Below are 14436 nucleotides of genomic sequence, written 5' to 3' on the forward strand. Positions count from 1 at the left end.
AACTGAGAACAGAAAACATATCTATGTCAAAGATATAAGCATCACCAAATCAGGCTGAGCTAGCCAGAACAACGTGGGTTCTATAAAGATTAATCACCAATACTTCCAGGCACATTTTACCACTAGAAGCAGTGCTTGTGACATTCCCATAGAACTCACGGAGTTGTAAGAAAAAGTGAAGTAAGGACGAAAGTTTTTAAGACTGTCTTCACTTCAAGTCAATGATGTCTTCATCATATAAAGAAATCAGTTGAAACGGATAGTTAGATGGTGAGCTCTCCTCCTTGTTTGCTAAAGTATCGGGATCTGAACTAGTGGAAAGATGACGACCTTCAGAATAGCTTTCTAAAGAGCTTGAGATTATCCTGCAAAGAGGAAGACAAAAGTTACTAAAAAAATACACAGATCAGGGCAAGTAGGATCAATGACTATTTCTAGATTCAATCAAGTTATCCTAAAGACAGACTATTAAAACTGAGTTTCTCTTTTACTCTACTGAAGATATCAAAAGACACTGTTAATGAAGACCCCCACCCAAATAATTTCCAAATGGTGAAATAAATCAAATACGGTTTTACATTGCAGCAGATGTTTTGTTTGTTTTGTTAATCTCAGTCTACTGAATCTTGGCTGAATTCTGCCACTACTCTACAGAAACATAGGTTATGAAAACAGTGAAAACAAGAGAATGGCAGTGGGGTCAGGTAAGCAGAGCCAAACAGACACATGCTATGGTGTTCCTTCACAAATTTTATTCTGGAAATAGCAACACAAGAGCCTATGAAGAAAATAGCAAGTGAGCCTGCACAGTGCAGATCTAGTAGTCCAAATCCTAATGACAGGCTCAACTGCAGCAGGTCCCCACAAAATCCCATTTAGTCTGGCTTTGCTCATTAACATGTCTTTAGCAAAAAGTATAATCTTTTCAGTACTTCTAATATTCAGATACTCTAACACATTAGCATGAAATTCACAGTGGTATACAAAGGTCTCGGTCAGCCACATGCCAACTGGGATAAGCATGAACAGGGTGAAAAACAATCAATTCTGAAAACATTTGCAGTCTAACTTAGGTTCTTTTCTAAAGCCAGTATATTTACCTGTCACTACTAGTTGATCTTACTGCTCCCTGCTTGGGGTCTGACTGTCTTCGAGGAACCTTTTTTTGCTTCTGTGCACTTTCTGTCTTGGGTACAGGCTCATCCAAGAGGCCTCAATAAAGGAACAGAAGACTTAACACTCTCAACAGAAAATAAAGCATTCGTGAAAACGTTAAGGTATATGTTGCTGGTTTCCATTATAACTGAATAGTTTCTACCTGGCTTAGAATATGGTCACCTTATATGGGATCAGATGCTGGCTAGACTATTTGCAAATAATGTTTTCTCACAGTTTCATTTGTTCGTTTTACTACTTATTTATGAATACTGGTTGCATGTTACAAATCTGACTGTGATTGTTCAAAGATTAGAAATTATATGCTTGGCAGGTGTTATGTACACTGAAGAACAAGGAAAGTTTACCCAGCAATTCTTTACGTGTTCTGCTTGCAATTTCTTTAATTTCCATACGAGATAAGGATAGCGAGTGAGTAACTGGAAGAGAGGCAATGCCACTGGATGTTGTAGTAGTGATGTCCTTGGGAGCCAAAGGTGACTTCAGAGGTCGTTCAATGCTTCGCCCAACCAGATTACTGAGAGGAATTTTGTACAGGTTTTTGCATGGAACTTCACCTGAAACACAGAAGGAAAAAGAATGTTACACTTTCACAATAGAATAATTTCTTAATACTTCCAAATGAAAAGTTATACAGAAATATTATACTTGTCATGCTGGGTGCTGTTTAACCCAAATAACAAAGATCTTTCTGGGCCCAGAGATCTTTCAATATAAATAGGCTAGGAGGAGGAATAAATACAACCACATTGTGCAGACTTGCAATTCGACTTAGAGAGAAAAAGAAGTTGACTCTTGGCAATGTGATGAATCAGCAGTGGAACCAGGAAGTAAATTTACATGTCCTGAAGCTGGTATTCTGACTATTACACCATGACTCTGCACTCTGTGCAATATTCCCCATGTATTTTAGTATGTTGCAAGTATATTGCAGCCTGGATCCCAAGTGGTTTAAATTATGGCTCCTCTTCTTAGGTGACATAAAATACCATGTGTTTTCCTAATTCCTAGAAAAGAAACCCAACAACTTACCATCAAATAGCACTGCCTTTTAAAAACTGAAATTGTGATTCCTTTCTCCTTTCCCCTTCTGCCAACAGTGCAGCAGTAGATTTAAGTGCAGAAGATACACATGCATCTTGCATTATCCAGTTGATGTGCCCTTGTTTCTCCATTATTGTTCCCCTATAGAGTGATTGTTCACAGATCATGTTACACTAAATTGACGGTGCAAACTCTTTCAAGGCTAGAACTACTTCTTACTTTCGGTTTGCAAAAGAGCTTTAACCATTCAGTAGTAGTTTAGCTTTTCTTGAATGAAAGGAATGGCGTATGTGAAATCTCAAGTTTCCCCACAATTTTATACCTCTTTTTGCATTATTATTCTCGGCCATATTGCCAAAGATTCATCAAGCTACTGAACCTTAATTCCTCCCCTCCTACAGAAATGATTTCTTCCAAACAGTGCTACCATGCATTCAGAAGAGATACTATGGGGCAAAAGCTCAGCCAGGTGCTTCATGTCTGTTGATAAATAGAAAAATCTCTATCTTCCAGAGTCTCAGCTAGGAACTCAAAATCTTTTACCTAATCAATTTCATCTTGCAAAAGATCAGCTGCACCGAGATGTGATAGCTGTTGGAATGACCAGAGATCATTATTCAAGCTGCCTGGAAAGCATGTTACCTTCTAGAGAAGAAAGAGGACATTCTGGCATTTCATAAGCTGTCAGTGTTTGAGGAGAACTCCTTGAACTCATTTCCTTAGAGCTGCTGTCAGATGATCCACTTACTGCAGCAGTAGCTTTAAAATAAATATCTGACTGAAATGACAAATAACTCATCATTAGTACAGCGAGACTTTCTTAACCATCTTCTAAGAGCTCAAATGTTTGTCCACTATGTTCTATTGCCACTATTGCTGTATTGCCACTAAGTCAGCTAGGGTTCATCATGGAAAGGTTATCCCACTGTAAGTGGAGGGAACATCTGTGATGTTGAGGATAGCATTTGCCCCATTAACAGACAAATATCTCAGATCTGCATTACTGTGAGCAATAAAGGACAGTGAGATCAGTTCTGATTCTCTTTGTACTTGATATAAACTAAGAGCACAAACAGTTACCACAGATCAGGTAGCACATGTTTCAGTTTTGGTTTGTTTGGTTTTTGGCTGCAGCAGCTTTTTATGCGAATTAGATCCCAACATATCACTGAAATAGTCAAACGTGATTTTCCTGTGTCTTACCCTTGACGCTACAAGTTGAAGCTCAGGCACAACTGCTGTGTGGACTAAGTTCCCATTCACCACTAATCGGATCTCAATGGAATCAGTAGTGAAGGCAAGGATATAAGGGAAAGCACAGACTGCAATGAAACAAAAATTATTTGGCAAGGAAAAATGGTTAATGTAAATGTTTCTTGGATGCTCCATGAAAACTGTTCTTGAGTATCTGATTTCTTTTGGCATCTCCCTTTCCTACGAAAAGGGTTGTCTAACATACTGATGGACATTGAGCTACATCAAGCCTGAAGAAAACTTCACTCTCCATGCCTGGCAGAACGTAGACTGAATGGCAAATGAAAACCAGAAAAAAGAGAAAGGAAAAAAAGTTCAGCAAAGGAAGAACTTGGCACCAAGGCTCCACTTTTTAAAATTATCATATGTAGAAACTTAGCTAAAGTGGCATCATGAATGTAACATGTGTATTCCTAGCACACATACCGTAATTCCACTAACAGCCAAGTGCAAGCCTAAATGGTAATGAAAAAAACAGCCATCTAGTAAAAAGAGGTATTTTCTTACCAACAGCATAAGGAACTTGATTCCAGCTGAAGTGGAAGTCATAAGCTGATGGCTGGATCAGTGGAGAACCTCCATTGAAAGGATATACCTTTCTGTATTGGCAAACATCTGTAACAAAAAAGAAAAAAGAAGCATCCACCACCTTACACTGCAAGTGACAAACACCAACTTTATAGGCAGACTTTGCAGAAGTGTGGGCATTATATACATAATCAAACAGTTATGTAGAAGTCCTATATCTAAACAGATAAGGGAAATGTGCTTCCTCTGTGAACACAGCATTTGAAAGATCAAAAGACCTACATTTTAATAAGTTGTCGTATTTCACAAAGTAAGTATTACTCTGTTTCAGCATCAGAGTTATCAGTTCCTTACCTTGACTACCGATAGAGGAATAGGCAAGAAAAATTCAGAAAGCAGTGTCAGCAGAACCGTACCTCTCTGCCCTTCAAGCAGCCCATATGCTAGCACAGTTTACGTTCTTTGAAGACTGTTATACACATGGAATGTTACAGACACCAAGATTTCATTAATCATATAACTTGTGAACCTACTTCTTATCTGCTTTAAGTCCACTGATTCTGAAATTAACAGTCTTTCTATGAGTCAGACATGAAAGCTGGCTTATACAGCTTCTTACTGGCAATGCAATTCTGAATTTTTAATTTGATAGATCTAGATAACGGGGAACTTAACCTTCCACTACCAACAGATGTTTCTTTAAACACATGCACTAGTGCTGATCAAACATCTATTAAAGTTCAGGACTTGAGAAGTCGTATCAGCAAACGATAAGAAAGCTTAAAGACGAGATGCAATTGCAGTCATCTTTTTTTCTTGACAAGCTCATATGAGTGTACTGTGGGCTCCAGGTAAACATCTATCACCCTCTCAAATACGTGCTGCTTCCAGCTCCTTTCTATTTTTAGGCAAAATCCTATTTTTTCCTGTAACTGATGCCCTTAGACTGAATCAAAGTTTATATCCAGAAATGTATTACAGGTCTTTTTCTAAATACAAACATAGGACACTGCCAAATCCTGTGTTTTCATATTTGTTCTATGATGACACTTTCAGAATTATAAAACTCTCTAAAGAACAAATGTAGGTTTCCCTGTGACACCGTCCTAGAAATAGGAATGCAAGTTGCTGCAAGCCTGTGCAGTCCCTTTATTGTAACTTTAAGATCAGCTAAGTTTGTTAGCTTTGGCTCAGCGATGGGTCTACTAGAGGGGAACTGATTCTGTGCAGAAGTATAGGTGGGAATCCACTATGCTTTGTCAGATAGCTTTTTAGTTCTGAAGCAGTGCTAAAGTGAACCAGAACCAGGTAGGATCTGGCAAGCTACCAGAAGCAATAAGGCCTCACAGAGCATAGAAAGATATAGTTTAGAGACACTTAAAATTTGCTCCGTGGTACCAAACCAATAGCCAGTGCTGGAACATAGGTGTATTTATCCTGTCTCCATCAATGTTCACTTTGGAGAGGCAAATAGGACACGCCTTCTGCAGTAGAGAAAGCCATGCCTTGTCCTTCAGCACTGCCTCATAAAGGCTGCTTCATGCTAAGAGCTTCTATTTTCATGAGGATCAGAAGAAAAAGTACCTGTGTACTGCAGAGAAAAGCATATGCGTGTTATATCCAAGGCCACTTTATAAAAGGAGATTGAGAGAATTACAATGAAATAATGCAACAGTGCCAAAAAGTAGGCGGAAGAAAAAGCACAAAGACAGAATGGGAGAGCATGCAGAGGAAAAAGGGGTGGAATGCTAAATTTTACATGTCTTGAAAACACCTAGTAATTGTGTAACTACCTAAAGAATGAGCTAGATCTGAAGCAATAGGACTTTTGTGAGTAAGGTGATAACAGCTATAAATATAGAGATGCACATCTATATACCTGAAATTAAAACCTATCAGCTAGTATGTCTAAATTCAACATACCCTACAATAAAATACTACTTCCATTTCTAGTCTCTCTAATACACATCTAAATTCAAAAGAACATATATTGAAAAACTTTTCATGAAACACTGAAATTTATTTTAAAATACAGACCTAGACTCCAATGAAAAAAGGATTACATATGCAGATTGAGGTATTACCATTTTTGGTCTTCCCTAAATACTTACAGTTATAACACAACAGTAGACCAGCTTCACCATCTTCGTATACATCAATAGCTGCCACAAAATTAACCTGCAATGATAACGGGAAAGGGTAATGAACAGGCAGAGGATACTGTGGTTATTACAACCAGGTTTTGACTAACAAGCAACACAATCAGTTGGGGGAGTGCACAACTACAGATAAAAGGGAAAAAAAAAAAAAAGTAGTCATTTTTCAAATGCAGCCTCTTTTGTGATTCATTTTCAGGATGCTCTCAGGATGGAAATAAATTTCTTTTGTATTCAGTTCTGTACGGTACTGAATATTCAATACCACACCCACAGTATAAAGGAATAAAAACTTACGTAACTTATTTGGCAATATGAATTTTGGAAAATGGGGTGATTTCAGGACATTGTGAATCAACATGATATGCTAAAAATAACAATTCTTTTCAAAAAGTGAAGTCCAGAAAGCTCCACTGCACATCATGACTAGCAGAAATATCAAATGCAGCAACAATTACTGGTTCAAAACCACCAACACTTACAGAGGTCGATAGGGATGTACTTAAGGATTTCTGAATAGGCCGAATTTAGAAACTGAGAACCAATGCTGGATAAACCACAGTATTTTTTACATAGCATAAGCTACATAAATTCTCGTATTTCAACTCTGTATTTGCCTTTTACAATTAGATTAAAAAATCCAGATCAGCCATAAAAACTAGGGTATCTGTTCAGGAAATGAGACCTTATTAGTGAAATACATACGATAACATTAGACAAATGCTTCCCAGACCACAACATTCACTACTTGGGCAAGGAGAGGGGTTGGAGACCAATGTCATGAACAACAGTTCTTTGACTTTCCTTTGTACAATAAGCTAGATGTTCACTCTTGATTTAAGATTTCTGTATAGGTCAAGAACTGTTAAACAGACCTAGAAGTCTATATATCTATACTAAACATATTTTGACCCATCCTTTGTCGTGACTGAAAGCCATTTCTGCTCTGTTACCTGTGGAAATAATTTGGTGTTCCATTTCAACATCACAAAAATGCCTGGCTCAGCTCATATTAATTGTCTGCTTTGTTTGTGTTCTCAAAGGAAATAAGGATTCCTGGGGAGAAGAGGAATGGGGGGGGGTGTGGGGGTGGGCGGGGGGCAGGTATGGTGGTGGTGTACTTCTCCATCCCCATTCTTTACTTGTAGTTCCTCCTCATCCACACTAAGACAGATTACCAGTGCTGCGGAGAAGCTTACAATGTATTGCCCATGCTAGGAGTACCAAACCTCTTCATCATCATATCTGAATAAAAATACAGATGATTTAAAAAGAAAATAACCTATCAACAAGAACCACCAAATGAAAAGAGTAGTCCCTTATCTCATTATGAGAAAAAGAGTCAATTAAAAACAACAAAAAAAGATTAACTGTGCAAAATCTTCCAATTTTTTTTTTCTTCTAAACCTGTATGTTCACATCCATATTTAGAAACAATTAAAATTATCTGATTTTCAGAGATGCTGAAGATCATTATCTTCCCAGCAGCAGGAAATACTGGAGCTCTTTTCTGAAAAGCAGGACATTTGCTTAAATCCCAATCCTACGTCCTAGTTACAAAGATTCAGTTAATTTACTAGTTGACTGGGCAGTAGTTTCTTAAATAGAACTAAAAGCTACATGTAAATATTTTAGCCTTAGTACATGCAAATAGGCAAGTCTGAATGAGATACTGGTGGCCAACAATTGGAGTTATTTTGCTGCAATTTCTTAAATAATAAAACACTGAGACGACAAAGAAAAAGCAAAAAGCAAACTATTGACTAAGAAAGGAGAAAAATTAATCTATGCTGACAGTGATACTCCAGAGCCTGAAACACAGGCTCCTTCCTAATGTGTCATATCTTATAACTACCTCTCTCGGGAGTGATTATTATCATGTATCCCAAAAGGAACAAGTATCTCAGAGTGCCCTAAAGCAGAGGTTATAGAAGTGAAAAGTAAGAGACATGAGGATCTCCATAAATTGCACTGCCAGGAGGCCAGCACAGGATGCGCTGAGTCTGCAAGAAATTATGTTCAGTGTTGTTCTGCAAGAAAATAGTTTCAATGATGAAAACTTACCTTGTTTGTTTCGACATGATGCAATCTATAGGACTCCCCAGTACTCTCATTAACTAAATCAAACTGATGCCGATATGCTACACAGATCATATTGTCACTGTCTCCAGTAGGTCCATCCACCAGTGTCATAACCACTGGAGGGTCAGAAAGGCATATTTCCTATAATGTAAATAATAGAATTATTCTCTTCTTCAAACTCCTACTGTGGGTGCTGCAGGTACTCCATGAATTTAAAGGGATGTGCTCTAAGCACATAAACATGATAAAGAACAAGCAGAAACTTAATTAAAAAAACTGAAAGATTTCTTTGGCATATATATGATGGAACTCCATCATACGGCTTCTCGCTTTTATTTGTCTGGAGGTTCAGGAAGATAAAAATGCATGCTCTTTGTCTTTTTCCCCACCACTAGCTAAGTGCTGCCCAGCCTGTTAAGGGAAGTGATTAGTGATCAGTGATTAGATTACACATACCCGGATGTACTGGAACTCCTCCACTGGAGATTCAGATGATGACAGCAGACAGCTGTTGGTTAAACTGTTGCGTGGATTATATTTCTTTGTGACGAGAAGTAGTTTGTTCCGAATAGCCACAACAATCCTCAGTTCACTGCCATGGTGAGTATTAATGGCATACAAATGGCAGCCTGAGGAAATAATGCTCCAGATCGTAAGTGTTTGGGGTAGGGTTTGCTTTTTTTGTTCTGTATTTGTATGATGATTAGTACAACGGGGCTCTGATGCATGACTTAGCAAAACAGAATTACAAACCTACGAACAGGATAACATTAACTTCTAGAAAAAGACAAAAGGCTTTGACTCTTTTGAAATCTATTTTTCCCCTTACTCCTTTTGCAAGTAAAGATTTAATACATGATTTTCACTATTCTGCAGGTTCCAGCTTTCCAAAGCAGCTTGCTTGTGAAGACCAGAAAATGTTTACGTCTACTAAAATAATCGGCAACACCCAAACTAATCTAATCACTACTATTTAATGGAGATTTGCCAGTGTTCCTCCACTTTAAAATGCCCTTTATTTCAGTCTCATATCCCTGCATAATTCTTCTCATACCCCTCAATCAGAAAGCAACATATCTATTTTTCTCTAGAGCTTTTCATCAGCAGTGATTGCCAAGTAACACAGTATTTTTACAAAGTTCTAAAATGTCATGCTGGACTATACCAGACTTATTTTCACATATAAGCTTAACAAAGTTTGAATTGACTGTCCAGAGAAAAAACTAAAGATGAACACCTACAACTGCCTCAAGGGAGCTAATAAGCCCCTGGCAACAGGCATCATACTACAGTGGATGTTTTTAACACAGGATAATAATATCACCTTTTGTTCTCTCCAGTTTATTTTCTCTGCAGTCGTATTTGCTTCTTATCGTTTGCTTTGTTTCTATGTCTTTTTGGACAGCACTGAGTCTGAAGACAAGGAGACGAGAGTCTTTCCCTGAAGGATGAAGAGAGCCAGGAAAAAAACAAGATAAAAAAAGATGGTGGTAGTTTGAAATTAATACTTCTGAAGAGAAGCAGCACCTAACAAACAGAGCAAAGATAAACAAAGCATACTGCTTCTCTGGGGATGAGCTGCAACATCATACAAGACTGCTTATAAACTCTCTAGGCTTTACGATTCTAGTAACCAACCCCTTCAGTTCAGTAGCTGAGTTTCCCATCAGGTGGTGCTGCAGCAAAGAATGACACAAGAGCTTCAAAACAGTGAAATGTAGGCTATTTCACAAATACACAAAATTTCACAAGATAGTGAAAATACAATAGATATAAACTAAAGGGCAAGAGTAAAAGGGTTAACTTTAAAAGCCGGAACCATCCAGCTGAGCAGCTGGGAACAGGATCCTTAACAGAGTTTGAAACCCTTCCGGATGCAGACTGGTTTTGCTTATCAGTTCTTCAAAGGTAGGCAAGTGAGGTTCAAGGCATATTCCAACTGCAAAAATAATACATATCTACTTCCATGGCTAAATCTGTTTCCCACAAAGATAGATGTGAGTGGAATCTACAACCCCTAAATTTAAAACAAATAAATAAATGATGCACTACTACTTGCAGTTGGGAAATAAGTGACTTAAAGAGTGGTTTCTTTTCGAAGTTTCTTAAAATACAAGCAGGGCAAGATTTCCTGACAAAGGTGGACTCCTTTACTAGACTAGCTGGTATTGCTGGAAAATTAAGCATGCTTTCTCAATATATAGTTGGCGTGAATCCCACCATAAAGACAGAAGCGAAATCATGGGTGCTGCCTTCAATTCTGAGAGAACAGCAACATGAATCAGGACATCTGGCCCCTGCATGACCTTCTTTTCCCACAACAAGTGTAAGAGAAGAGAAGATGCAATGCTTCCTTAAGTCTGCCACAGTTTGAAAGATTGAGTAATCTGACTCAGAGAGCAAATTGTTACCGTCAACACTGACAAAAGGAAAACAAAATATATGCAATTCCTCTCTTTTCAAGAACGTGTGCACACAAGAATCTGTGCTTCCATGAACTCGTTCGTGGAAGAATGGCAAGCAACATTCACACCCTTTTGGAGGGAAGGCCAAAAAACATGAGCTAAGTCAAATGTTCAAGGACAGTGTTATTGCTCTCATCAATTCAGTCTCTCTTTGGACTTAGTCCTGCCTTTATTGTTCAGTTAGTTATTCCAAACATAACAACCTGAAGAATCCACCATCAGAATCCGGCAAATTCTTCAAACAAGCAAAGATCGTAAATATGTTTTTTTCTGTGGTGGGTACAAATCTTATTAGTCAGACAAACATCAAGGTGTAGAAAACGCATATCTTACGTTTGTAATGTCACAAGTTGCCAAAAGATAAACTACACTGTAGATTTACAGCGAGTCAACTAGTCCATGCTTTAAGTCCTGGTAATATTAGGTTGCTCTTTTCTAATGCCTTTCTCCTTTTGATGAGTAAGGCTGCCTATAAGGTGTTTCCCACTCTATCCAAGAATCTCCTCAACTTCTCGGATACCATCCTCGCCCATGGCACTTGACCAGCTAGCATCTTCCATACTAGATGCAATTTTGGCCCTGGCTAGTGATGATCATCTCATAGTAACATGGCAAAATCTGAGATAGATAGCTGCAGAGGCAACTGAATGGGCCTCTGTAGCAATCTGCAATCCAAAATTTTCTCAGTAAACAAGAGTGACTTTTGATAGCATCCCACAGGACTAGGGAAATCACACAAAAACATATAGGAGGCTCTGATTTCACTTCAGAAAAGGCATAAGACAGAGTCTTAGAAATACGACACTTGGAAAACACTGTATCGTAACAGTTTTCTGTTAACTAAGTACTAGCCCTGTCATCAACCTTTGCAATAACTGCTTATGATTTCTTATGATTATGCAATATCTGCTCAGAAAGTCTCACAGCTTGTTGCTAACTCTTGGAAAGTGCAAATTATAATCCCATGTCCAAAACTGGATGGCTGTGGTTGCTGCCTAGCAACAAATTGATCGCTTTTGTCAATCTAAACTCCCTAACCAGTTTGTGGCATCTTTATTTAGGAAAGGAATCAAGAGTGGCTCTCAAATTCATGGAACGTTTTAATGCTATGAAATGAGAAACGTAATCAAGGACTTGCATGTTCACCCACTGTTTTACAACTACTGCACAATTCTTTGTGCTGCATGTGAGTGTTTTCAAACACTATCACATACATAAAAACCTACACATGACCAAACACCTTAAAATGCTTCTCCATTTCTATCAACATTGATTTTAAGCTAAAGCAGCTATTGACACAACCTGAAGGAAGGCCATCTTTCCTGATCTAGAATCAGCTGCAATTCTTATCACTACCATCACTTGCACTGAGATCGGAGATGGTTTTTAGTGCAGCCATTCAAGACTGAAAAAATTTACTCTAAATTTATTACAATTTTCTCCTAGATTCTGCTTCTGATTAAGTAGTTGCTCCTCCAGTGACAACTGTAGTGTTTTGTCTTCGTACCTGAGCTACTATTTCAGCTAGATATTTTACAAACATTCTTGATGATGCAGACAATTGCGAAATGCTACAACTGCGTACCCATAGCAAAACTCAAGAACTTCTTCTGACCAATCTGAATGTTTGCATTCCTCAAATCAAGAAATGGTTGTAAACAGGCAGACATAGGAGGGAGCAAGTATTACCACCTACACTAAGTGCTGTTATTTCTGGAGGTTATGCCAGACTTCAGAAGACCATTTATGCTTCCATCAAACATGCCATATTTACCTCTGTGAAGATGCTACGTGTGTGCAGCAAAGAATAACACACATGAGAACTTCTTTCCCGGGCAGGCATTTCACTATGAAGGCAGAACAATGACCACTGCCTTCACTGAAATTGGTTTGATATGCTTTTAAAAAGGAATTGGGGTTTAAATTCCCATAAGCCATGAGATGTGCACCCCACAGGTTGACAGTAAGCCTGCCTTTCAGCAGACATAAATCTTCACCTTTCCTTGTTTAAAATTGCTCTGGCTCTTTAAGCAGTGTGTCCTCTAGGATGCATCACTCCCCTTTCACAATACTAGCTCTTTTGCAGATGTTCCAAATAACCCCATTGTAGTGTCAGATTTATCTGTGGCTGCCTATAAAAATTATTATCATCTGAGCTTTTTTAGTTTTCCTTAACCACCTACAGACTTGATTCTTTCAAGCAAAGCAGCTCTTCCTCATCCCCCCTCGCCCTCGTGTCTAGGCATTTCACAAAATGAAGCTGGAACAAAAGAATATGTGCTTGGAGGACAAACCAGATCCATTTCTGTGCCTTGCCTTTCATTACTAGGAGAAATTTAATCAGCAGATGTCCCAAAAAAACCCCACTGTAGTGTTAGATTTAACTGTGTCTGTATTAGAACAGAGGCCATTGCTACCAAAGCAATTTGTGCTGCTGTCATTGACACCTGCTGTATTGGCGTCTCCTTCAATGCCTTCTCTTGGAATGTTGACCTGAATAAGCTCTTGCTGATAGTTAAGCTTAAAAAGGTAACCTTGTAGGGTATAACATTTTATCCTAAAACCCCACAAAATCTTTGAACCCAGCTTATGAGCCCAGCTTTTGCTCATCTAACTCATTATTTGTCTCATTTTTGCTGCTGAGGTGTAGTCTGAAAATGAAAGGCAAGTATGATTTTTCTTCCATCCTAGATCTTAAATTTCAATATGGTATGCAAATACAAAATAGGAGTCCAGAATTCTAGTGAGTATGAAAGAACTTTCTCCTAAATGCTTCAGAAAGCATCCATATCAAGAGTTAAAAAATCTCTGCAATTTGTTACATGAGTAAAACTTTATCAGACTATGTTTGAAGCATCATGAATTGATGACAGTAATACTTTGTTCTGTTACTTCAAAATGCCTGCTTACATCTCTCTCTTCAGGTTTAACCAAACAGTACTATGTTTTGACAATTAAATGTAATCATCTTTTCTAGAAGCTTCACAAATTAAGCTTCAGCCACAACCTCCCTTTTCAGATCTTCAGAAACATTACCCACCCTCCAGGTGTCTTGAGAGAGAACTGCAAATGGCTCTCAGGTAGTTTGAGTGAGTTCTGTTAAGGTCCCAGGGTGAATTTCATCAGGTGCAGCCAAACTGGCCAACTCCCAATGATACAAAGGGAACCATGTTTTTACCCTAAGTTTGGGTAAATGTAACTTCAGCCAAGACTGAGCAAACAGACATAATGTGGTAAAAAACAATAAACCAATCATATTTATAACGCTCTTCTCTGTGTTACACATAAAGATCCTGTTCTTGCTTTGTGTATGTTCACTTTGTGAAATTCAATCACAGACTGTTGCGTAAGAAGTACCTCATTGAAAAAGTGCACATTTTATGCACATTTAATGCTTCCAAATGAGGCTAAAAAGGAAACACTGTCAGTCCAAACAACATTTAAGTTCTTTTATACCAGAACCTTCACGAAAATACATTCTGTAGCACCAGGATGCAGTGACAGTTAACAGAATAAATACCAAAGAAACACCTTTGGTAAAACAGTGACAGCATAAGTAATTTTCCCCACAGTTTTGCACAACTGAATAAACATATAATTCAGTCAAGGAGATTTCCAAAGAGTGTCAAGTTCCAACAGTGGCTGAAGAAAGGCCATATGACCAGTTTCAGGCCTGCCTTGAAGGAAGCATGAATAAGCATTTAAGGATTCCGCGCCCCCCCCCCGCCCCC

The 14436-nt window shown here is 38.3% G+C and overlaps 1 protein-coding gene across 1 annotated transcript in view; it reads right to left on the minus strand.

The window, feature by feature from the left end:
• Nucleotides 1–141: 141 nt before the first annotated feature.
• The window catches only part of GARNL3 (GTPase activating Rap/RanGAP domain like 3), a 39164-nt gene continuing 24869 nt past the window's right edge, over nucleotides 142–14436 (minus strand). Inside the window, exons 19-28 of the mRNA XM_059828922.1 lie at nucleotides 9565–9681; nucleotides 8697–8869; nucleotides 8223–8381; nucleotides 6114–6180; nucleotides 3982–4089; nucleotides 3424–3542; nucleotides 2863–2998; nucleotides 1524–1733; nucleotides 1101–1212; nucleotides 142–365 (exon numbers count right to left, since the gene is read on the minus strand). Coding sequence (XP_059684905.1) covers nucleotides 209–365; nucleotides 1101–1212; nucleotides 1524–1733; nucleotides 2863–2998; nucleotides 3424–3542; nucleotides 3982–4089; nucleotides 6114–6180; nucleotides 8223–8381; nucleotides 8697–8869; nucleotides 9565–9681 — 1358 coding nt within the window. The 3' untranslated portion in view covers nucleotides 142–208. The remainder of the gene's footprint in view (nucleotides 366–1100; nucleotides 1213–1523; nucleotides 1734–2862; nucleotides 2999–3423; nucleotides 3543–3981; nucleotides 4090–6113; nucleotides 6181–8222; nucleotides 8382–8696; nucleotides 8870–9564; nucleotides 9682–14436) is intronic.

Source organism: Gavia stellata, chromosome 24 (genome assembly GCF_030936135.1).
Source record: "Gavia stellata isolate bGavSte3 chromosome 24, bGavSte3.hap2, whole genome shotgun sequence".
NCBI lineage: Eukaryota > Metazoa > Chordata > Aves > Gaviiformes > Gaviidae > Gavia > Gavia stellata.